The sequence below is a fragment of the Caenorhabditis elegans genome, chromosome V, assembly GCF_000002985.6.
Source record: "Caenorhabditis elegans chromosome V".
Classification (NCBI taxonomy): Eukaryota; Metazoa; Nematoda; class Chromadorea; order Rhabditida; family Rhabditidae; genus Caenorhabditis; species Caenorhabditis elegans.
The window spans coordinates 7,751,530-7,776,515 of record NC_003283.11 but is presented as its reverse complement, the minus strand read 5'-3'; the positions used below and the strand labels follow the sequence as shown (position 1 = coordinate 7,776,515).

Below are 24,986 nucleotides of genomic sequence, written 5' to 3'. Positions count from 1 at the left end.
GAATATCGAAGAAAATGTACAGAATCAACAAATAATTTCATTTTTATCAGCCAATATCGCGCAATATCTACAAATTTTCAAAAAAATCGTGAAAAACCCGAAAAGAAAAATCGGAAAAGCGACCAAAACCGAGGAGGGCGGCAGACACACGCATTAACGTTGAATACTCAGGCAAGTACGCAGCGAAAGCGCGGGTCTCGCAGCGAAGAGCCGTTTTTTCTCCGTCTTCGCCGCTACTGCCTCGATTTTCTTTTCAATCCTAAAATATTTTGCCGATTTTTTCTTTTTTCGAACGCGTTTTTGAGTATTTTTCAGCATAAAAATGTGAAAATCTTGTTATTAAATTTACTGTTTACTTGCTTCTTGTGATTTTCCAATAGTAATTTTTAACCTTCTACCGCTTCCACAATTTTTCGTTAAATATTCAATTTTTCAGGTAATGTCTGCCTTGAAGAAATCCTTCATCAAGCGCAAGCTTGCTAAGAAGCAAAAGCAAAATCGTCCAATGCCACAATGGGTCCGCATGAAGACTGGAAACACCGTAAGTTTTTGTATTAACTTTTCTCAGAAAATTATTTGTAATTTTTTTATTTTTAAAATTTCATTAATTGTCAAATTCTATTGGTAACTTTTCCATTTTCAGATGAAGTACAATGCCAAGAGACGCCACTGGAGACGCACCAAGCTGAAGCTCTAAGCTGCTGATCGGTCACCGGATCATCCCGTCACCTTTCGCCTTATCTGTTGTTCAATTTTCAATAAATATTTTTATTGAAAAGACGGCGAATTGATTAAAATTATTAAAATGTACAAGCAAGAAGCGATTAATTCATCTTCTTCGTCGAGATTTGTCGGATTGTCGGAAAGCGATGCACGTTGTCAGCCCTCTTGTTGCCTCGCAATATAGATTTGAGGTGAAGATATAGGAAAAGTGCCCCCGAGAGCAAATAACGTCAACATTGCCTCCGAATTTACCCTCAGCTGCTAGGTTGATATTTCTTTTAGATTCCGAAGAGCTGTCGCTGATGTTCTGAAGTTCACAAGACTTTAATTATGAAATGCCCATTAGAAGTTACCTCGATCATGAGTTTTCGTAAAACTGAGCTGCTGCATTTATTTTTGTCTAGAGTTTCATCCGTTTCCATTCCAGATATTTCAGACGAAATAGTAGTGGTTTCAACCGAACTGTCTCGATGAACATGGACCGTTGGCTCTACAGGTGCTCTTCGAATATTTTTCGACCGATACAAGCCTCCATCGCCTGTCATGTCGGATACAGTGAGATCCTCGTCATTCTCTTTCGGGAAGTAGTTGGTGTTCGTACTTCCGTCTGCGACGACCAACTGCTGTGCTGGATTGTCGTTACTTTCTCCCAAGTTATGCAGAATGTCGAAAATCGTGTACTGTGGTTGTGGCTGAATCGGCACTCCAAATGCAGCAGCTCTCTATAAAACGACGGCCTGTTGCGAGTAAAACAAGTTCAATTAACTAGCGAATTACATAATAACGTTGAAGGGAGAGATAAAAAAGATTGTATCCGTTCTGATAGGGTGAAGTAAGCATCTAGACTAGTTTTTATTCACATACCAAGTCAAGTTCATCTGGAACAGAATATACCCGTGGTGGTTGTGCATAAGATTGAGGAGTAGGTGAATAAATTGGCTGATCAAATGTCTGAATATCAAAAATGTGGATTTAGAAAAAAAAACAAATTTGAAGAATACATTACCATAGTTTTAGCACCTCTTGCCACCGCTCTCACTCCCGAACCGGAACATCCTGAAGGTGGTGGAGGTGGACATGCAGGTCTCGGAGCACATCCACATGCACCTCCACCTCCTGCAGCACCAAAGAAAAAACCATTTACAGAATATAATGAAAGGGAAAGAATGACCACAACAAGTGTCAATGAGTGTCTCATTTTTTAGGTGAAGTGGGTCGTGTTTCTCTCCTCAAGAAACTATTCTTCAGCGCGGAATGAGGGATGGATGTTGGTGACACAATAAGCGAAGGGAGGATGTATCCAGAAGAGACAGAATCACGTAAGAAACCGACCGCCCTTTGCGTTTCCAAATGAAACTCGCTCGCTCTCTCTCTCTCTCTCTCTCTCTCTCTCTTGCTTCTCCCATCTTCCTGTACGTTGCAATGGCAGGCATGACATGTATCGTAATCTCGGGGGTATCAATCATGTCTTGGCGATTCTTTTCTCGATGCCGTCGAGAATTAAAATTAGCCGCTTTTGGGCTGGGATACAGGTGGACAGATATCTGATCGATGGACCACGGCGCAATACACACGTTTTTTGGCGATATTTCCCAGGATTCGCATAATTTCAACAGGTCTCCGAAGATTCTGACGATCGCCAGTTTTCATGTGATTTTCGATATCAAGATCATATCAAGATCGATCAACTATTTTACACGCTTCTTATTATTTTCATTCCTTTTAACTTTTAAAGTCCTAAATTTTAACAACACGAAACTGGTTGAAAACGAAAGAAATTTTTCACAAAATTCGCTAATTTTTAAAAGCGAATTAAAAAAAAAACGATATCTGGTCTCGCCAAGAACAAAAAATTTTCTTAATCGAGACCGCGCCTCAAGGTGTGCGCCTTTAACAAGTACAGTAACCTGATTTTGAAATGCCTTCTTAAAGGCCCACGGATTTATTCAGATAGGTCTTGGCACGCTAAAAAGTTTATGGTAGTCTTTTTTAATATTGGTGCTGCTGCTTCCTCGTTGCTTTTCCATTTTTCAATGAAATTACGTCATTTTAAGCGAATTTTTTAACGATACAATTCGACATACTAAGTAAATTAATTGAATTGATAAATGGAAAAACGAGGACGAGGACGCAACTGCAAAAATTAAAAAAAAAACATACTACCATAAACTTTTTAGCGCGCCGAGACCCATCTGAATAAATCCGTGCACCTCTATAGAGTGGATCACTGTAATTCTTAAAGTTTTTTTTTGAAAAGGTGACGTTCGTGGTGAGAACGGGCACCAATATTTTAAAGCGAAAAATTCAGTAGTTCACAGCTGGATAATAATTTTTTAAAAAGTTTTAGTTTCTCTGTCAGTACTGTTTTTAAACCAGTAGTTATTTTTAAAAAGTGAAAAAATTGTATTTATACAATTCTAAATCGAAAAACGAAACTTGGCATCGCCTGGAAAACGTATTTTAACTTTAAGAAACAAATCTCAAAAAATCTGGGATTTTCTTTTCGTAATCCATGATAAGTATATGATAGTTTATTTTTCAAAAACACCAGTGAAAATTGTTAGATAAAAAGAAGAAAACGATATGTCACTTAAAAACCCGTTAACAACAAAAATTCGATTATGGCAATAAATTGTGACAAATTCCTAGATATCACATGGCTTTGAGTAGCTCGGTTTGTAGAGCAAATTGTGAGAGCTGCTCAGGCGAGTTGACGTGCCTCTTATTGAAATCATGGATTCTGAAAAGAATTGGGTAAGGATATAATATTATTACAAATTAAAAAACCTTTGTATCTAGTGACCATTGTTCGATTTGATGTTGCCTCTGTATCATATACATTGAACTTTGACATACTAGCATACCACCGTATCCCGGGAAGTGTCCGTGCTTGATTTCGGAACCTAAAATGGGCAAAAAATTTAATATTCTATTTATTAAAGGTCTCGTTACCTTGTTGAATATTTATAGTAGAAAACAATTGCACTCGTCGAGTTGACAACAATAAGTACATTGTTGATGTCATTCATAAACCAACCAATATCTCCTCCAAAAGTCTCCTTGTCAAGAATTTCCCATATATTTAGAATAAATGAGAAGATGTAGCAAACGAGGAATACTGAAAGCTTCATGACTTTGTTGACTTTAATACTAAATTGTATTGGGGATATGTAAATAATTTTTTCATCAAATGCTATCCAAAAAATTTAATGTTTCTCAAAACTAGTGACTAATTTTAAGATTGGGTTTGTCCTCGCGGTAGGTAGAAAAAAATAAAACAAATTTTTACCGCAAATCCCTTCTATCAGTCTATGAGTGTGACCGTATTTTCATTTTCACGACCACTGAGCAAAAATCCGATTTCTAGAATATCCAAAAAATGAATCTTACCTAAAACAACCATTATCATCATTTTTGCAGTCGAATGTTCTCGTTTCACACTTGCCACTAGTTCTCTTCGTTGCTCGGATGCCTCGATAATTGTTCGCGCTACCTGGAAAATTGCTTTGTTAGAAAATTTGGGCAGTTACACTAAAACTAATCGTTTTTAGGATTACATGCTTTATCTAAATAAATAAAAATAATGTCCTACCTTCAGTTAAGTCTAGGATGTAATACTGACCCTACCCATGACTAATCCTCAGCCTAAGCACACGACCAAGCCTAAACGTAAGCCTAAGCCTAATACTCAGCCTAATCCTAAGCATACGACTCAGCCTAAGCTTAAGCCAAGGCCTAAGCCGAAACCTAAATCTAAGATTAAGCCTAAGACTAAGTTTAAGCTTAAACCTAAGCATACATCTAAGCATAAGCCTGAGCCTAAGGCCTACTCCTACTCCTCAACCCATTGTAACCAACTTACTTGAATGTTGAGAACACATAACACTGTAAGTGGAAATGCGAATTGCGACACCAACGTGGCAACATTCTGGTACCACAATAAGAAGTGCGGATTTGCTCGAAGCTTCGGTACAACAAGATCTTCAATCGTACGATTCTCAGGAGCGACATCGAAATTTATCGTGTACTCCCAAATTCGAATCAAATTGTAAGCAACACTGAATATCACGACAACTCCAACAGTTATGAGAGCGCGATTCCTTGTACAATACGTATTGACCATGAATGGATGACATACGGCTAAGTATCTGTCAATTGTTATGGATACCAGCAACCATACTGACACTGACTGGAACATTATGGTCACTGGATACAAGTACACCATGATCATTGCAGTAATTGTTGGCGGAATGACTTGTTGAAGTTGAGTACTTGCAAAAACTGGAATTGCAAGAACGCAGACGCAAAGGTCAGACATTGACAAGGCTGCGAGCAAGACGTTTATGCTCTTTTTCCGGAATGTTTTACGAGTGTAGATGTAGAATGAGATGAAGTTCGTGAGAATTCCACCAAAGCACATCAGCACCATCACGTTCACCAGAACCCGGGAGAGTAGTAGCAACATTGTTTTTGTGAGAGTTTAGTGGAAGTTGAAGATGTTTGTTGGTCAATTGTGCATTTATGAGCTGAAAATGCAAAAGTTCAAGGTGCGTAGAGGAACAGTGAATGCAAGGAAGAACACAGACAATAAGGGAAATATTATTTTCTAAGATACGCATGACGTCATAGCACTCTAATACTTTTAAAACCTTCTTTCTAGGCAGCCTAGGCTTACATTTTGCTGAGGCACCTAATGTAGAAATAGAAGGTGCGCACAACACCTGTGCACCACGCCATATAAAACATATTTAAAATACTAGCATCCTATAGAATACAGAACGTAAAAATAGAGATGTCCAAGAAAACTGAAGAAAAAATAAGAAAATGGAGGGAGGAAATTGAGCTAATTGATGAATATTGCTCAGCTGTTCATTTGGTGGCAACTGGAAACAGGGGCACAATTGTTCCTCTTCGGGGAACCCCATGTTCTTGAAATGCTCACAACTTCATCAAATTTTCCAGATAGGAAAAGATGGATCGCAAACAAAATAAAGCCTGCTAACTGACAGCTTCACCACACACACTCTCCAAACAACTTTAATAATTCATATAGATTCATCTCATCATAATGCACTTCCGTGGGGGTGGGACATATTCCTGAAATTAGTGCACGATTCTTTGTCATCAGATCCTGGATTCTGATTTTAGGTTTGGGCTTAGGCTTGGTTTAGACTCAGGCTTCAGATATTTGGCGTTGCCTATGGCTCAGACGTGCTTTCAAAAACAGGTGGGTACTGAGAATCCGAGTTATTTTTGGTCCTACAAAAATTGAGGAATTCGCATTTCTCCGAAAATTTTCATAAAAATCCGTTCTGTGACATTTTCCACGAAATTCTTTGAAATTCACAGAAATTCGCAGACACTTGAAAAAGGTTCGGAAAATTTTAGATTGTAAACTGAAGAGCCTACCATTGCGTCTTGTTTATTGTTGAAGTAAACAAGATGTACTTTTTTTTCTAATTTGATAGTTGAACCTTTAATGTTCCAACATTTATTCAAAAAGGTATAGGTAGGCACGTAGGTATGACATGATTAAAATTACCTGATCTTTTATTTTTTCCCCAGTATCTTTCTGCTAGAGAATTCAATTGACCTATTTGGAAAGGCTAGACTATAAAATGAAAAGGAACAAGAAAAAGTAATTATCAAGAATTTTTGCAACACTACCTGGTTCAGACGTGATCATTAATACTTGAAGCCCCCAAATAAAAACATTGAAGAAACAGAAGTGAAGAGCAAAAAGTAGGGAAAAAAAGAAAAGGAAAAACGCGAAGAAGATTCAGATAACAAAGGAGAAACGAACACGTTATGAGGGCAATTATTGGGTCCGGAGATGGGGAGCCACGAACAGCTTATGGGCGGGACGTACTTGAGCAACAAAGTGTAGGAGGTCCCGGGAAAGTTAGTTGCTAATTTATATCCTACTCATGAAAGCATTGGTTTTTTAAAGTACATTCAAACTCATTAAGAGAATCCGAAAAAAGCAAGTAGCTTGAAACCCCTTTCATTTTGAAATTTCGGAGGGATCAGGAAGTATTTGAATTAACAGAGGGATAAAGGGATATTTATATATTGAGCGCTAACGTAGGTGAAAGCATAAACTATGTCTAACTAATGAAAAAATACGGAGATCACTTCAAGGAGGTCTAGAAGTTTGCATTTTGTGAGCACGAAGAGGTGAAGTTCTATTTTTTATAAAGATTGGTGTTTGTTATGAAATATAAATATTTTCTATTCTTTAAAATTCTAGGAATACTCCTAAAGGTTTTATTATATCGAACAAGAAAACAAATAAAAATTGTGATCTAAAGGAATAACCAATTTTCAGAAAATAATGTTTGGAACTTGAACTACAAATTTGGAGCTTGCTGATAGATGTTTTAAGAAAAACTTCCAATATATTCAAATAAATAGGCGCAATTTTTTTTAAAGTAATAAAATTGTAGACGAATCCTGAAGACCGATCAACTTTTTTCGCTTCCCAATAAATTCTAAAAATCAAAATTAAGTTATTTTTCACCAATCTCAAATATAGTTCACGTGACAACTTTTGTGACCAATCATGGACGTTGCACTCAACCATTTGACTAACGCTGATTGGTCGCCCCCCCCCATTTGCGCGCGAATTCAAAGTTCATTTCTTATGATAGAAATATTTGAATGATATTTCTAGTTTTCAAAAAATTAAAATAGAAATTTGAAAAACATTTATTTATTCACCAAAAAAGTCAGTCTCCATAATTCGTAGCTCAATGACGTCTTACAAGTTAGTGTTGGCTGAGTGCATTTGTCTTTTTCTTGGAACGCGAATTTTTCATTTTATTTTTTAATCTAGAAATAAAAATTTCGTGAGTAAGCATTGAGCAAGTTCTAGGAATTTATATAGAAAAACAATGCAAATGATCAATGTCTACGATTTGAATAGAGAAATAAACATTTTTGTACAAAAATCACTTCTCAAATTTTATATCAATGTTTCTGAAACGAGACATAAACGAAACCAAGTGAAACGTCAACAAGCAAAATGTGCTAGCTGTTCCAGATCTAGGCAAAAAGACCAATCAATCATAGTGGTTCATTTAATTTTCGTCTATTCATAAATGTCGATCAGTTGACTCACAATTCTCGAAAATCTGATTTTTGGCGTTCTTTGAAATTGAAAAATATAATTTAATTGTCTTAAAGTTCTCAAGAGATTGGCTTTCAAACATTTCAGTTCTGCAGGTGAAAATAGCCTGTATTCCTCGTGCCTACACGATTTTAGAAAACCGTCTAAACTCTTACTGAAAAATACTCTGCCGCAGGAAATTATTTTAACATAAAGAATTTGTGTATTTCGATGTCTGCCCATTCACTAATCATGTACATAGAGGGGTGTCAAAAAGGATAAATATCATAACAAGTAGGCTCGTATGTCAATTACATCTTGCTCCATCTCTTCCTGCATCCGCATGCTCACCGAAGACAAAAAATAATATACGAAAATTGACTTTTGCTGCATGCTTCACACGATAAAACATAAATTCTAGACACGCGAATTTCGTAATTTTCGAGGTTAATTCAATTTGTTTCACCATCATTCCATCATCATTTTTGACGGAAAAATGGGAAATTTTAATTTTGATATTATCCAAATTTCGAGATAGTGTTGTAGTCTAGGTCAAGGGGGTGTCTGGGAAAATTAAAGAGAATTAAATGAGCAAAAAACGTTGCTAGCTTCTTAGAAAATTCAGTAATTCATTCGCAGTGAGCTGAATGCAAATCTAACATGACCTTTTTTAAATGAAAAAAAAAACTTGGAATGAAGTGCTCGGAACTATTTTGAAAGTATTTTTTAATAATGAGGAGGTGGGACTCAAGGACATAAAAGAAAAGGGATTACCCAGTTCATTTTGGGCTTATGGAAGGGACTAGGAAGTCTGGGAGGTTCAGGATCAACGGAGGATTGCATCAAAGCACAAAATATATGTTTCTCGAGAAAAGCACAGAAACGGAGATCGCCGAGATGGGATATATATTTGGGAAGAAATAGAACAAATAAGTTGAGCTTTGACAAACATTTTTTGAAGGTTTTTCAGCCAACTTGCCAGATATATTTTAAAAAATCAGCTAATTATAACTTATTTGGTAGGCACACATGATTTCAAGAGGAGGAGTATGTGCCTGAATCATACCTCACGGTCTGCCTAGCACCAGTTAAAAACTAGACAGTTTTTAAATTTTTTGGAAACAACTCAAAAATCTAATTTCCCTATCTAAAATCAAATGCTACACCAATCAAAGTTTACAAGTTAATTCTGCAAGTTTTGGAAAATTGAATTAATTATCGGTTAAAAAAACAAAGTACGGTGTCATAACTATTACTTGCCACTGAATTAGGGAAAATCGAATAATTATTTTCATTATTTTTGGAAAGAGATTTCAGCAGAAAGCAAACGTTCTGCAAAGTATGAGCTGTTTTCAGGTACTCCTTTTAAATACTTCTGACAAGAAGATCTCGTCTGTTTGTGTAGAAATCAGCGAATCCCCATTCAGATTCTCAAAAATCCAAGCTGAGAGGTCACTTGAGAGTACCAAAGTTAATTTCAATTAGCAAAATTTCTGAATTTTTGGATTTTTGGTGCTAGACCACCTTTATACCATGAAAAACGTTAAAAAAAAGCCAAAAAAATGACAAGTGTGAGAGATTTTCTGCAAAAAACGAAAAGCAGAGAAAAAGCAAAATGCTAAGAAAATGAATAAAAAGGCTGAGAAAATTGGATACCTTTATATAGTACGTTCTATTGTTCGGCGGATATTTCTGGAAACTCATTAAACTGTCTAGAAAATCAGAATTCGTCAGAATAATGATAAATAGGAAACTATAACAGGAAACTATAACACATGTTGTTTAAATAAAAATAAAGGAAACCAGGCCAAAGTTTGAAGTTCAGAAATGACCTCAAAGGCTCATTTATCACTGAGAATACCTGCTTATAGAAAGATCCTGACACGTCGTAAAGCGTATGATCTCTTAACTATCACCAATAAAACATGAAACCAATAACTTTTGAGCATGAGTTGAACGAGACCAGGAGCTGATTGAGTTTCCGGAGAAAAACCTACTTGGAAAATTTTCCTGGAATTTTTCTAATTGAAAATCTTGGGGTACACTTTAATACAAGTATTATTTTTTGGCGTGATTGAAAATTAAGGATATAGCCCATGGAAAAGCTAACAAACTTCAAAGGTTCAAAATTTTATTGAACAAGATATAAATTGAGCATTCCAATTAAAATTTTTAAAAGAAAACTATAAAGTGTTATATAGAGAGATGGGAAAAACCGGAAGTTTACACAAATTGGAATATTTTATTCAGTGAACTTCAGAATCAGTGGTATTCTTGGAAAATGAGATTTCGATATAAAATGGAAAACTTGAGCATTTCTAGTAATATTAAAAATAATTTTGTTAACTGCCAAAAGTTAAACATTTCCAAAAGACGGTGTTCATTTCCTTAAAAAGTTTGACGAGCACTTCACGGAGGCGCTTCTCACACCCGCACGCTCCACCTTCCTTCGCCAGTCCACCTCGCCGGCGGAAGAGCCTTCTAAAAAGTGAAAAACACAAAACATATAGGAAAGGTTCAATAGCATGCTATGAACTGTAAACAGAAGAGCATGAGGAGGGTGAGTGAAGAAGTGGAAAAGCGGACTTTCGAGATATTCAGTGCTTGAATTTCAGTTCGGAAAATTAAGATTGCAACTTCTTAGTGCTCGAGAAGTGGACTGAAAAAATTTTGAAATTTTTCTTCTTTGATTTCATTGTGAAATAATAGTCTGAAATGCTCCAAAATTAGAGTATCGAAAAGACTTCTAAAATTAGCTGACAAATAATTTCGATCAAACCCGAATTCAAAATGTGCAGAACGCACTGAAAACTACTTGGAAAAAATTGTGAAACTGGAAAACAAACTGACTATGTGCATTTGAAGTTGTAACACTCAATTAGAATACAAATTATTGGGCAGCACAACTTGAATTCTTTTGTTGAAGTAGGGATCAAAAATAAATAATGTCAAAAGATTAATCTAATTTTACATTAAATTATCTTAACTGGGAAGTACGGGGGAAACCGGTTTTAAATGCTCACAAGAAAATTCAGCAGAGTCAACTTTAAACGGAATCTGAAAAGGAAGGCAATACAAATAAATATTATACTTTGTTTCCAATTTGAAAAAAATTACGAGCCAGTATCCTATTGATCTCCAGAAAGTACTAAGAAATGGAAATAGAGCTGGCGCCATCGTCCCTTGTTTTCTTTTGTCTATTCAAAATGTCAACGGCACCTTGCCAGACATTTCAGATATCATCAGACGCAAAACAATCAACATTACAAATATTCGTCCCTCCTCGTCCCCCACCTAGAGATCCAAAAATAACTTGTCTACGGAATATTGCGGAAGTTGCACTTCACAACTCTATTGCAAAAATGAAATTAATCTGGAAAATTTGTAGAAAAAAATAAGAGGAAAAGTGGATAAACGGCTGCGGGGAGAGACAGAACGTGACCCTGAAGCATTTCCTCGTTCTTACGTTGAGAAGCACTCTCAACGATGATTGCTTCTGGTGTTCCGCATAACATGGAAGACGGCTCAAAAAAAGGTATAACAAACACTTTTTCGAATAATATTGCACCGGAAATTAGCTTATTTCTTATATTTATAGTGCATCCCACAAGGTCATATATTTCCCGTCTACAAATATTTTCACACTCAGGCTTTTGTTTTTTCAAGTAACAGAAAAAATAACTTGACATAATGATAACAGTTCCCAATTTGAAATTTGTAAAAATTATTGAATTTTGACTATCGACTAAACGTGTAATTATTTTCGACAAACGATATATATGTAGAAAACATTTATAGGAAGCACTTTAAAGAAGATTTGGTTTGTTAATTTCTTAGCGATTTCAATTTTTATTACAATTAACAAAAACTTTACCCATTTTTACTGAAGTTTCAAAGATTTGAAAGACATGTTTGTCTGAAAATAACTAAGTCAGCTAAACAAGTAGGTCACTTTATTTATACTAACTTTAGAATAATCTCAAACCGTCATCAGTAATAGATAAGCTTCATGAGTTTGTCAAATGTCATCGGATTTTCTAAGTCATTCGGGTTAGATCTTAAAATTTAAAAAGTGATACAAATGTTGACAACACTGATCGTTCACTATTACACAGTCTAGAAATCTAGGTCAACATTCATGAAAGCATATAACTTTTCCTGTAATTTTCTTTATTAATTTTGATTTGTTTTTAGAGTTTTACTTAATACCTAAAAGTACTCGGTTTTGAAAGATGAAAAAACAAGAAAAAACTTCTGACGCATACTCATCATATTGCAAACCTCAAAAAAAAAAGAGTTGTGTAAGTAAATATATAGACCGATATATGCCCCTAAGCTTCTCATTTTAAATGAACGAGCTCTGATGTCGAGGTGAAGGGACGGAATAAACAAGTCTGTGCGCCATGATGTAGGTTCCATTAAAAAATGAGAAAAAATGAGCGAAATTGTGAAAACTGAAAAATAGACACCCCAAAAAACGACCCGTATCTAGTCAATTATTGATCTTATTGTTAAATTCAGTAAACCAGCCTGTAACTGATTAAATTGAAGAAATAATGATTTCATATTAGATGTAGGAGAAATTTAAAGAAAATTAGAACTAATATAAAACATCGATAATATACTCCTTTCCAAATGCTCGGATATTTTTAATTTTTTCGCGAGCACCTGGCAAGTCCAAAATAGCGAGAAAAAAGAAATTTGCAAGAAACCAACGCAAAAAAACACACTTGAAAGATAAGTAAGTGTGAGAATTTTTAGAAGTAAAACTATGAGGGAATTCTGAAGAAAAAAATTATATTGGCAACGTACAAAATACCGAAACATCTACAAATATCGAATAAAAAAATTTGAGCTGGGATTTTGTACTACAAATTGGTTAAAGATGAGTGTGGAAAAAATTTGTGCGAAGAAAATTATGAAAATGTCAAAAAGAACTGGAAATGTAAAACTGAAATCAACCCGAGATTTCAAAAAGGTGTGTTTCTTGGTTTTGTTTTTTACCCTCAAAGTTTAAGACAGAAATGCCTACTTCAAAAGTCGTATTTTAACCTGGAAATGACATATATGATATATATGACAAAGTGTTCTTTTAATTCCACCTGTGGCTGGAACTCAAAAATTAAATGTTAGTGTCTAGAAATATTAAAAATAAGTGGGATAAGATTCTGAGGTATTTGCGATAAAGATGGAATATTTCATTTTTTTTGAAAATTTTAATACTGGGGCTGGATAATACTGGAGCCCAGACAAATTGAGAAACTTCAGAATTCAAGCTATGAAAATTGATGTATCGATTTAAAACAAATTACACAATCGCGACGGCTAAGGCTCCCATTCTAGACAGGAACGTCTTCAGGCTTACTTCGTACCTGCCTGTCCCTATCAGAATTTCGTGGTAAACTTGGCATGTAGACAGAAAAGATTTTTTGCCGCCTATATAGACACTTTAGCAACTATTATAGAGCTTGAAAATCATTAAAAAGATCTGTTATATTCCTGAAGACATATTTTTTTAGTTTAGAAAAATGTTCCTTTAGATGAGTTTAGCCGAGCTTTACTTATTTCAATGCCTCCTAGAAAATGCCGGTCTGCGCCTAAAAATAAAGGTTACTGCATATTTTTTTTCCATTTGTAACAAAAAATACCTTATCAGAACTGAATTTGTCGAAGTCACAAAAAAAACCACGGGAGGCCTGAAAATTTTGGAGTTAATCATCAAATGACCACGACAAAAACAGCCTCGTTTTTCAGAAATTTCAGATTTTTTTTCGCGTTTTTTTTTCACAACCCTGCAACCGAAACGGTGAAAAAAACAAAAGTCAATTCTCATTTCTCAATTCTTTGACGTGGAAAAAATTAATAGAAATAGAAATTATGAGAGGATCGTGAAGCCTAAAGCTTGAAGAGAGAGAGAGCTACCGTAATCCTAAAGAGGGAAGGAAGAAGGCGGAGAAAATGAAGAAGACGACATCTTCTTCAGGCTGAATGACTAATCAATTTAATAATACAAAAAGAAACATTGCGTAAATGACACGACGAAAGACTATATGGAATCGAGAGACGCAGCGTGATCGCTTGAATAGGCTCGAGAAAGAGTCCCTCTGAAGGCGGCAAAGAGGGAAGATGAATTGAATTTCAATTATTTCGTGGTCGTTTCATTCATTTTCACAAACTGACTGGTTTATCGGATGTAGAGCACACGAGACAACACAACAAAAAAGGGACGGACTCATTGAATAGGTGAAACCGACACGCATTATCCAGAGGGATTCTTGGGATTACAGATCCAGATGAGGGCTAAATATAGTACACAGAAGACGGAAAGCATCTGTTATTGAGAGGCTTTCATGTAGGCACAAAATGTCTGTCGGTGCGGGTACTATGCCTATCACCAAATTCCACATCTGTTATGTGCTTCAATTGCTTTCAAAAGTTTTCTTGAATATGTCTTCTTAAAGTTGGAGTTTTTTTTTCGAAATATCACAAAAGAATCACGAAAACATTTCCAATATTGTCAACTCTCCCTGTTTTAATTTTCTTCAAAACAAAGACTGCAGGACCAATCAGCGATTCGCTCCGCCCACCTTTGCACCAATCGGAGTTCGAAGACGCTTATTGATTAAAGAGTGGACGTGGTTTCTTATCCTGGAGGGAATTCAAACAGAGAAATATGCATACATATCTTCTATAGAAAGTAGCCTAAATTGAAAATAGGCGTATCAGGCAAGCATTATCAGGCATACATACACTCCTGAAAACTTGCCAACGTAGCATGGAAGCTCCCAATTTCTTAGGTAGTGTTCCGAATCCACCGAAAAGCCATTTGGTTCATTCTGAAAAAGCTGAAAAGGGTCTTGCTACGCGAAATGTACGCTTGTTTTCCATTCTTGTTTTCTCTCAATTTTTCCGATTCTTACACTATTAAAATACCAGAAAAAATCCAGATTACAGTATTCGAAATACGTATTCTGTAATATGCTTTACCGATGCTCCATTTTTCCCCGTTTACCAGGATCTTGAACATCATTATGATTAGGTATATTTAAATCTGCATTGTCTAAAATTAATAATTTTTTAAACGTTCATGTTCTTTTAATATAAAATTTCAAAAAAATTATTATCTCTTATGCAAAAAGTAGGCGTGTGAGTGGGACAGAATAGGGAAGCTCTCGGGTGTAAATAAACATTGTGTACATGTACGAAAACTGGAAAGGTGCGCAGAACCCGGAAAACAAAAGCAAAATTGGTGAGAAATCAGGCAGGAAATTATTAAGAAATGACTTGAGCTGGAATTTTCTCGTGAACGTCATCCTTAGCTGGATTTCCCTCCAATGGATCCGGTACACCAGCGTCTTCTTTCAGCTGATCGATTAGCTCACGAGCTGGTTTGAACACTTTTCCAGGGCGGAATGTCAGCTTTCTGGAGATCAGACCCATCTAAAAAATACATTTTTTGTTCCGTAAAATCTTTTGAATATGAATTTTCATTCTTACATCACTGATAGGATAGATAATGTGCATATGAAGATGATGAACAGAGAGAAGAGGTGGCAGATGAAATCCGATTCGAAGCATATCCTCAACTGTGTCTGCTTCGCCTTTCTTTTTCAAATGCTCGCGGAGCAATTCGCGTCCGGTTTTTTCCATTTCTTCCACTAAATATGGTAATTATTTTTTAGATAAAATGTACATTTTAATTCAAAATTCCAATTGTATTTAAGCGTCAAGTTTAATTGAAAATTTCAATTAAAGAAGCTAAATTGCAAATTAACTTAAATATTCCAAACTGTTTTAAAACTTTCTCTGAATTAATAACAAAACTTACATAATGGAACATCAGCAACAGTGAGATCCGTTGGCTTCGCTATGTGTTGTTTGCTGAGCACAAGGTAATGATTTTTTGCCTTCGGCTTTATGTCGTTGATTACTACGCACTGAATAATATTGTTTTTTTTCTGATGTTTTGCAAAAAAATTCTCACACTTTTATTCTCCTTCAATTGCAATTCTTTTTTATTTTTGACAATGTCACAAAACTTGCATCCGTTAACAGAAGTATGCATTGACGTCATCCTGTAAAACATGTTGAATTTTGGAAAAACTCCGAAAAAAATAGAAACCAATAATTGAGCCAGACGAGCGCAAAATAAGAGAATAAAAATAGAAGAAGGTAGGAAATCACAATGAATATCATGACGACAATAGGAATGAGAGAGAGAATGAAATGGAATGAGAGGAGGGAAGAGTTGTGTTATCGCAGCACGTCAATGAAAATTATCAGAAATTATTTTAACACTGACAACTGTGAAAACAATGAAAAATGATGAAACATTCGGTAAAATTGCTATCAAATCTATCATATTAAATGAAAAATAAATTTCGTAAGTTTATTCTAATTTTTAGAATTTAAATTTGCAGGAAAAAATATCTAAATCAGCTGAGAAATAATTTTAAAAAAACTATTGAAAATTATTTCAAAAAACTTGTGTCGTCAAATTAAATGCATTCAGTGCAAACACCACCACGCAAAAGTTCACACTCAGCTTCAAAAATTGTTTTTTAAAATTAAAATTTAGATTATTAATTAAAACATGTTTAAAATCATTTTTATTGAAATTAAATCTATTTCTACATTGAAAAAAAATTTCTAAATTGAAACAACATGATTCTTTGGTATTTTAACTGTGAACCCGAAAAACATTCGAAATGTGGATTTGTTCATTTTCGGCATCGTTATTTGTCTTTTAACCTCGTCGCGGAATTGTTTAGAAAATGAAATTTGAAAAACCAAAAAGAACACAAAGTATGCAACGGAAGGAGAATTGAAATGGAATGCGAACAAAATTTGAGAAATTTTCGAGAGATGCACTCATTTTTGGTTGGTGACGAGAGAAGAAAGAAATGGAAACTGAACGAATTTTTTCTCGAAGAAAATTTTATATATTAATTTTGAATTTTTAGTTAAAAAAAAGAGTTATATTTCTAAAAGACTCGTTGATTCAGGAACACTAGAAAACTGGTTGGTGTCTCAAAATGTGAGCTCTCCGTACAAATTTTTGAAGCCGAAAAAGCGCGACAGATTTGGGAGTGAAACAGAGATTAAAATTGGAGACGAATTGAGAAATGAGAGTAGTAAACAGGCAGAGAGACACAGACAAAAAAACGACGGGTGCCGAATGAGAGTAAAGAGAGGACACAACAATTTGTGTTGATGTTGTTGTGTGATGAGAAGTGGGAAAAATAGAGATAGAGAGTGAAAAAAGAATGGAGAATAACATGGACATGTGACAAGAAAAATATGATGAGATGATCATGATCCATGGTCTCTTGTTTCAAGTAAAAGTTGAGTTTGATGGGAATTTACGGAGCTCTGTGGAGCATGTTGTTTGGTGTTTACGCGTGAGCCAAAAAATATGAGCGACCGTGGTAAAATTTGAAAAAATTGTTCTAGAAAATTACTGTAATCAAATAAATCCATTTGGAAGATACCTTTAATCTAACTGGAATAATATTGCGAGAGATTTTTTTTGACTTTCAGTACTATGTGATTTTCAATCATGATAAGTCTAGCAGAACAAACTAAAAAATGATAATACTTCTACAGTAAACTTGAAGCTTGAAGGAGAGAAGGAGAGCTTGAAGGAATTGAAGGAGCATACTCAAACTATTTCATTAAATTAATTTGGTGTGGCGAGACCCATTTACAAGGGATTCTCTTGCAAGTGGAAAAAATACACTGTATAAGGACAACTTTACTAAAATTAAATTTAAAGAAAATCTTCCCAAGGAGCTTAGCATTTCTTTAAAATTCACTGGCACAAAATTATAGAGAACCTTTCAAAGATTACGTTTCGATTAAATTTAAGCAGCAGGAAACCCACGGACGGTTTTTTCTTCGAAGAACTCTTATTTCTTGATTCTTTCAAAAACGGTCCTGATGAAAAATACCATATTTTCTCTTTTTGCATCTACGTAGCAAACAAACAATTTTCAGAATTGTTCTTAAACATTAAGAGTGGACAAAAGGAAACAAATCGGTAAATTTTAATTTGTTTTACAGAAAAAAAAGCCTGAGATTTTTCAGAGAATTGTCAATGATGTGATGGAGCAACTTGCGAACTCGGTTGTGTGCTCAGAGACCATTTGCATTTTGTGACGATACCTAGAATAACAAAACATTAGTTTTAAGGATCACGAATAATTTCAATTTTTCTGCTTTGCTTCTTCGTAGAAATGCCGAGGTTGTCACCCAAAAAGTATAATAGTCGTTTTTGCCACAAACAAATTATTTTCAAATCGAAACTGCGTAGTAAAGTGTGAGCCTTTTAAGAAGTACAGTAACCCGGTTGTTGGACAACTTTATTCGATTTCTTTTTCTTAAACAAAACCGAATACCAGGTTTTCAACTACGAAACAACTAAAAATTGCAATTAGATACAAGAGTTTCAATCTCACTTACCAATAACAGCTGCTCGATAAGGGCGGACTATACAAATAGTTGGAAGAGTGTCCAACACAGGAAATATTGAAATTGAAAAAGTATCAATTCCCGACAATTGTCCCAGATTAACATCGAAGAGCGCACAACTTAACAATATTATCAATGGTAACTGGAGGCAAATAATTGGAACCAGTAACTGAACCACTAGGGCATAGAATAATTGCTTTTGTATTGATTTCATATTTTTCGAAATACTCGTATTCTTCGACAATTTCTTAATTTTCGTGTAAGATTTTCTTCCATAAAAAAATATGGAAAAGCAAGTGGAATTCTAAAATTTGGAAAAATACAAAAATAACTATGTAGCCTAAAATTAAAAATACCAAGATCATACTGACTCCAAGCATTCCGTAGATACATGTCCAGTTAATAATTTTCTGGTCTTGTCCATCAATCAGGTAAAATGCGGAGCCAAGTAAACTATATCTTCGGGGCTCAAGCCAAGCTCATTTTGTAAGCCGGATCTAAAAATTTCACAATTTACGAAGCCACTGGAAATAGGCATAAAAAGCCTATTTTTCAGACTGGTCTTCATTTTTTTGAAACTGGATACTAGTTTCCAATTGTTCAGTTCGTAGTTTGTTGGCTTCATAAAGTAGTTGGTCCCATAAAAATACGTGTAATTTTTCCAAAACTGCAAACCTGATAAATTCATCAACCTCGTTGCTCCTCCCAAATGTAAAATAACCGATTGATGCCCAAATAAGCCCACCCAACAAAACCATAAACGAATGCGTGAAAACTCTCCACTTTGTAAAATATGTTGAGTTAATGGTTCTAAAAAAATTAACTATTTAAAAGTGATTGAATTGAACAATTGAATTACTGGCTAATTACAGCGTATCTATATTTGAATAAAACCACAAAGATTACCAAAAAGGATCCGAATAACCCACAGTACGTTGCTGAAAAAATGAGTAAAACTGGAATTGCTCAGTAATTTATATCTAAAGGAGACAAAAATTCCTCGCCTATTCTTTCGCTGGTTTATTTTTTTGATTGTTTTATAGAAAAAGCCTGAACAAACTCGATCTACCATATTAAATTTATTTGTAAAAGTACGATTTACGGAGAAAGAACATGTGAAAGAATTGACGCGGAATCAATTATATTTTCAAAATTCTTTAGAACTTTGTTTTTGACTCACATATTAATACCAACATAATTTCTCTAGATAACCATTTGCATCTTATATCGGACAGAACTATGACTACAGTGTAAAATGAATGAACAATTGGGGAGGTAACAAATTCAATAACTGAATAAAATATTTCAAAGATTGAAGCTCCAATGAGCAAGTATTTGTATTCATTCATGCTTTTCGGAGATCTTAATACGACGAGAATGATCAGCAGCAAGTTCATAAATATCGATGAAATTGTGGAAATTTTGTGAAAAGTGGTTTGAATTAACCGGCATTCAATGCCATTCATTTTTGAGTAAACGAAATAATATCTGTTAGAACCAAAATTTTGTGTTGTAGACAATTAGATGATCTCATGGGATATGTATGTCATTATTGTTATTACATTCACATTAACCAACTGTTTTTGTGATATTAGGCAAACAGAAGTACAGGGTGCGCCAAAAGTATCATAACGCGACGACTTCCAAAAAAAAAAATGATAAAAACCGAGTTTTCACATCTTTTTTTTTGACTAGAAATAAAAAATTGCAAAAATCATTTAAAGAAGTTTTGTTATTACATTTGGCAATTTTAGCGCCACAGGAATGAATTTTAATCTCTCCCTCACTTGCCGTACTTTACATTTCGAATGGAGCATTGGAAAAAATACATCTTCTAATGAGGTGTAGGCGTCCGTTGCCTTCTGGCTATTCAAATTTCAGAAAATCGACAAAGGTCAGTAATTACCACCGGGAACTGTAAGATTTCTGAATATTTTTGAGTACATAATGTTTCATAACCACATGTATCTAGACATAGACTATTCTGCAATTAATCATTGAAACTTTAGGTAAAATGTGATAACACGAGCATCGTATACATATTTACAATGATAACAGCAGCTCTGATTAGACCTAGGTCTGCGCTCAGTTCAAATTGTTTCTATGTTGAGTTGCACTATTTGTTACTACTAATTCTAGAAAAATAAAGAATTTATTGAAAACTTGAAACTTTAAATGTGTAAATTCATTATGTTGCTTTTTTCCAAGCCTTCTTTTTTCATGACTCACATCTTAATATGGTTGTGTGAAGTGGCTTGGAAAAAAGCAACATTACTCAAATAAAATGTTTTTCAAAAATCGAGCTGTCCTTCCTTGTCTGAATGAAAAAAAACGGTTCACGCCACATACAAAAACACACTGGCCAGCTTTTATTATGTGGCTGCAGAGAAAGTCAAATTCACACAACCATATTAAGATGTGAGTCATGAAAAAAGAAAACATCTTCATATTGAACAATATCCTGGAAACTTTAAAAAGAACATTGTGTTGAAAATTTTCAGTTTCAGTCAAAGGTCTTCATGTTTAAGTTTCGAACGTTTGCTTGATTTAATCAAGTTTTCTAGCAAAGAGTAGTTCCTGCTTTTATCTGAAAATACCAGATTTATTTAGAACTAAAACAATGAAAAATCAATTCCAAATTTGCAGTGCAAAATACGTTGCTCCCATCAAAGCTTTATGGCGTCGTAAAAGCTTAAAATATACAAATGAACTCACCCTGATAACACTCAAGACACACCTTTCTGTTTCTGATGTATTTATTTTTACACACGTTCAAGCTAGTATCTGTTTTTTATTTTTTAAATTGTGTTCTTAATTTTGTTCTTAAAAGTTTGAAATGATGCCTGAAAAATTAGAAAATTATTATAGTTAATTTGAGGTGCAAACATGAGGTTTATGAGCAAAATCTATTGCATGTTGCCTTAAATTTATTTTTACCGAAAAATATAATCGGCTCAGGAAGACTCTTTGAAAATTGGTTCCCATGGATTAAAGCTCACTTTTATGAGTCGAGTTTTAAATTAATTTAATTATCGTCAATGTTTTAAAAATACTATAATTACTACAAAAGTTTGACTCTAAAAAGGTATTTTGCAGAAATATATTCTAGAAGAACTAACTAATTAATTTCTGAAGGATTTTCACAAAATTCAGACTACAAGTATTAAAAAAAAACAGAATTTAATGAAATATATATTTTGAACACTTCCTCAATCTTATACCTTCCCCGTTTTTTCTCCTTAGCAACTCCGAGCAAACCAGAGACATCACGAACGTTTCTTTATTTGCAAACTTTAACAATTCTTTGAAAATTGAAAAAAAACACACCTTTCACAGTTTTCTATATTAAAATAAAATGATCAAAACAAACAATTGGAATACTTTTGTACTCGATCATGTATAATCATCATCATGTATATTCATGTATATATTCATGTGCATATTTATATTCATGTATATTTATCAGATTTTACAAGAGTACCTCAAATTTTATGATTTATAAATGTTTGAATATTTGTGGCTACACACCCATATGATTGTCATTTCAGAAAGTTCTGAATCAAACTACATCAGTCATGGAAACTTTTGACGCAATCTCCAATAGTAGTCATATTTTCTGCATTTCTGTATTTTATTAAAAACTGATTCATTTTATTTTGACCACACCCTTTTTCTTATTAATTTTTTTCCAGAAAAGTTTTTGAGGTTTACTTAAAAAATGGTAGCTTCTATTTTACAAAAAAAAAGTCTAATCATTAATCAAAATTATATTTATACGCGTCAGTTTAATTCCAAATAAAATTTTGTAAATAAAACATTTTCAGACAAACATTTTGTTGCGACTTTGAGTTAGTCGAAAAAATTTCATTAATTCAAGAACAAAAGTGTAATCTCCATACTTTTTCGAATTTTTCTCTTCAAAAATGAGATTTCGCGTTTCAAACGTATTAACTCTCTGAAAATCTTGGAAAAAATCATACCCTTACATTACCACGCTCTCCAGAGGTCGAAAAAAAGGACACGCGGAGGTCATATGTGAGCAAAGGTAATTCAAATGCCAAAGTTTTCTGAGGCCATGTGGAATTTGATTTTTTTTCAAATTGATAATTTTTTGAAAATTTGTTCCCTTGTGGAAGTTTATTTTTTCTTCGTTTTTTTATAGCTTTTATCGTTAATTCTCTTTTAAAATTGAACTTTGTAAACTTTTGAAACATTTTTTCTGCAGCGAAAATATTTGTTTCACAGTGAAGATATTTTACTCTCAGTCCAGATCAAATAAAATAATTCTGGCATGTGCCAATATTTTCGTCGTAGGAAGGATGTAATTTTCATTTTTTCTCAAAAGTTCCATTTTTTAAACCTCAAAGTACCGCATAATTTAATTTGAAATCTTTCAGATGCAGAGGATATATCAATTCATACTAATAATCATTTTATTATTATTATTAGTCTTTGACATATTTACCAACAAGCCAGAATTATTTCCAAGTTCTCGAATTTCACCATGCTACACGGAATCGTCACCAACGAGCGGAAAACTGGAATCAAATGCTGAAAAATCAGAAAAATTAATAAATGTGCCATCAACACTGGATTTGTCAAACAAATCATATTTTATTGATGGATTCGATCGGTTTGACTGGTATCAATTTCAATTGTTTAGAAAAACAAATGACAGACCGGTAAGTTTTTTTTAAAATTTCGTGAAGATTCAGTTGTTTTTAAGATGGTTTTTTTAATCTTCTTAAAAACATCTGATTAAAAAAGGGTTACCAAAGCTCTACAATTTTAGCCAGCCCTTTCATATGCATAATATTTTTTTAATAATTTGTGTGAAACCTCAAAATTTTCACGTATTCCAGAAAACAGCCAGCAACATCAGCACGCTGTATGCATATGAATTTGAGCACGAAATTACTGTTACAACAACTTCTTGGAAACGTATGGGGTGAGATTTCAATTTTAGATCATATCTCACTATCAGATAATTCCAGACATCGCGTCTACTGTCGTTACCTTGATGATAACAATATCGAAATTGGAATCCCATTTGAAAGTCTCACGTATCCAGAGTATATTGTCAGCTGTAAAAAGAGAGACGGCACTAAGAAAATTGGGTTAAGTGTCGAAAAGAATGGAGACTTTTTTCCATTACCAATTATTGATAGAATGCTGAAAAGTGAGTTTTATCTACAATTTTTAACGATTTGAAAAAAAAAAAAAAAACTTTGTAAACTTTAGAACCAAAATACGAACTCTCCATGTGTGTTGCATCCATTTACGGCGATGAACCAAAATGGTTGATGTTTATCGAAATGATAGAGCATTTCAAGTTACAAGGTGTCCAACACTTTTACCTTCATATCCATCATGCTTCCGAATATGATATGAGAGTGATTAATGATTATGTGAGAACGGGAGAAGTTGAAGTACACTATCTTATCGAAAGGGATATGCGGGCTGATAACCATTGGCATATGGTTAATCTTGCGGTGAGTTTTTTTTTTCTGAAATGATAGAAGTTAGAAATAGTTGTGTCACATGCATAAGTATTGTGCCAAGTAATTTGTGATAGTAGATCTTGCATGCACACAGGAAGAAGATTCAAGAAAAAATATACCGATTACTTTCAATTTTTGATACTGTCCAATGTTTCAGGACTGCTTAATATGGTCCCGCGGAGAGACAAAATGGACCATCTTCGCTGATCTAGACGAACGAATCTACATGACAAACTATACGGGAACAATTTTGGATTACGTCCAGGTCGTCAAAAATGAAAGTATTGCGAGTATTCAATTCAGACAGCAATGGATAATGAAAACTGAACTGATGCCACCAAAATATGAAGGTGATCGACAGTTGGACAAATGGATGCCAACTCATCGATGGCATAGTTCGAGTGGAATTGGTCCACCGGGACATACTGCAAAATGTATTGTTGATACATCGAAAGTGTTCATCATGTTTATTCATTACGTAACACAATTTTTCCCTGCGACGAATGGTTCGAATTATGTGCAAATTCGTGTTGATCCGGAAGAAGGACTTGTTAGGTAAAGCACAATTGTAACTATTAACTTGTCCAAAAGTCTATTTTTTCAGACATTACCGTGATCTGTCTCTTGGAGATTGGGGACGAAAATGGCTGAATTCAACTCTGAAATTTGGTGCTCTACGAGACACTGACTATCCAAGTGCATTTCTTGGAAAACTGACGGAAAACGTGAAACGGAGAGCAAAATACGTTTATGACAATTACTATGATTGATGATTATGGATAATTTATTGTGCTAGATAAATAATTTTTTAGTATAGTTCCAATTGATCTCAAAACGTGTTTATTTTTTCACTTGTCGTGTTTTAATATCAAAGTTTACTGGTCTTCGTTAGCATTTCACTGATTGTGAAAACAGTTAATTTAAAATTATGTTTAATAAAAAATGATTCGAATAAATTTTACTATTTCAATTGAAAATTTCGAATTTTTGCGCAGAATATGCACGATAACATGGTATCTTTTAAAAAATGTTAAATTTTTATGTTCTTAACCAATTAATTGTAAAAAATTTTAAAGAATATTATTCAGCTTTCAATATTAAAAAATGTTGGGTTCCCTAACAATGACGCACACTGCAGTAGCTACAGTACTGTAGTTGTAAATTGAGATATAAAATCTTACTGT

At 34.1% G+C, this 24,986-nt stretch overlaps 5 protein-coding genes, 2 non-coding genes and 1 pseudogene across 9 annotated transcripts; 3 read left to right on the top strand and 5 right to left on the bottom strand.

Moving 5' to 3' along the window:
* Positions 1-69: 69 nt before the first annotated feature.
* Positions 70-213, bottom strand: C26F1.13. Its single transcript, NR_069034.1, has one exon. It is a non-coding gene; the product is annotated as an Unclassified non-coding RNA C26F1.13 (non-coding RNA).
* Positions 76-219, top strand: C26F1.14. Its single transcript, NR_069033.1, has one exon. It is a non-coding gene; the product is annotated as an Unclassified non-coding RNA C26F1.14 (non-coding RNA).
* Positions 220-436: 217 nt separating this feature from the next.
* On the top strand, positions 437-774 carry rpl-39 (Large ribosomal subunit protein eL39). Its single transcript, NM_001392549.1, has 2 exons — positions 437-541; positions 644-774. The coding sequence occupies exons 1-2, from the start codon at positions 440-442 to the stop codon at positions 695-697; spliced, it is 156 nt and encodes a 51-aa protein (NP_001379727.1). The 5' UTR covers positions 437-439; the 3' UTR covers positions 698-774.
* Positions 757-1,971, bottom strand: grl-10 (Ground-like domain-containing protein). Its single transcript, NM_072604.8, has 4 exons — positions 1,730-1,971; positions 1,588-1,674; positions 1,077-1,445; positions 757-1,030 (listed from the first exon to the last, which is right to left on the bottom strand). The coding sequence occupies exons 1-4, from the start codon at positions 1,919-1,921 to the stop codon at positions 830-832; spliced, it is 849 nt and encodes a 282-aa protein (NP_505005.1). The 5' UTR covers positions 1,922-1,971; the 3' UTR covers positions 757-829.
* Positions 1,972-3,246: 1,275 nt separating this feature from the next.
* frpr-3 (G-protein coupled receptors family 1 profile domain-containing protein) lies at positions 3,247-5,255 on the bottom strand. Its single transcript, NM_072603.5, has 5 exons — positions 4,586-5,255; positions 4,114-4,216; positions 3,676-3,841; positions 3,511-3,626; positions 3,247-3,463 (listed from the first exon to the last, which is right to left on the bottom strand). The coding sequence occupies exons 1-5, from the start codon at positions 5,186-5,188 to the stop codon at positions 3,369-3,371; spliced, it is 1,083 nt and encodes a 360-aa protein (NP_505004.1). The 5' UTR covers positions 5,189-5,255; the 3' UTR covers positions 3,247-3,368.
* A 9,627-nt stretch (positions 5,256-14,882) lies between these two features.
* hint-3 (Adenosine 5'-monophosphoramidase HINT3) lies at positions 14,883-16,042 on the bottom strand. 2 transcript variants are annotated; one of them, NM_001269160.3, is made up of 5 exons: positions 15,954-16,042; positions 15,816-15,906; positions 15,660-15,768; positions 15,329-15,489; positions 14,902-15,271 (listed from the first exon to the last, which is right to left on the bottom strand). In NM_001269160.3, the coding sequence occupies exons 1-5, from the start codon at positions 16,025-16,027 to the stop codon at positions 15,104-15,106; spliced, it is 603 nt and encodes a 200-aa protein (NP_001256089.1). In that variant the 5' UTR covers positions 16,028-16,042; the 3' UTR covers positions 14,902-15,103. The 2 variants fall into 2 exon arrangements, with proteins under 2 accessions (NP_001256090.1, NP_001256089.1); NM_001269161.2 differs by lacking the exon at positions 15,954-16,042 and having other exon boundaries at positions 14,883-15,271.
* A 2,619-nt stretch (positions 16,043-18,661) lies between these two features.
* T05B11.5 lies at positions 18,662-19,767 on the bottom strand (annotated as a pseudogene). The gene is given in 5 exon segments: positions 18,662-18,733; positions 18,736-18,798; positions 18,977-19,111; positions 19,161-19,239; positions 19,482-19,767. Coding segments are annotated over 5 exon segments (635 nt in total).
* Positions 19,768-21,858: 2,091 nt separating this feature from the next.
* Positions 21,859-24,749, top strand: gtnt-40 (Glycosyltransferase family 92 protein). The gene is made up of 7 exons (NM_072601.4): positions 21,859-22,346; positions 22,699-22,983; positions 23,164-23,249; positions 23,296-23,480; positions 23,543-23,793; positions 23,960-24,357; positions 24,407-24,749. Exons 2-7 carry the CDS (start codon positions 22,699-22,701, stop codon positions 24,570-24,572), a joined length of 1,371 nt encoding a protein of 456 aa, NP_505002.2. The 5' UTR covers positions 21,859-22,346; the 3' UTR covers positions 24,573-24,749.
* Positions 24,750-24,986: the final 237 nt, after the last annotated feature.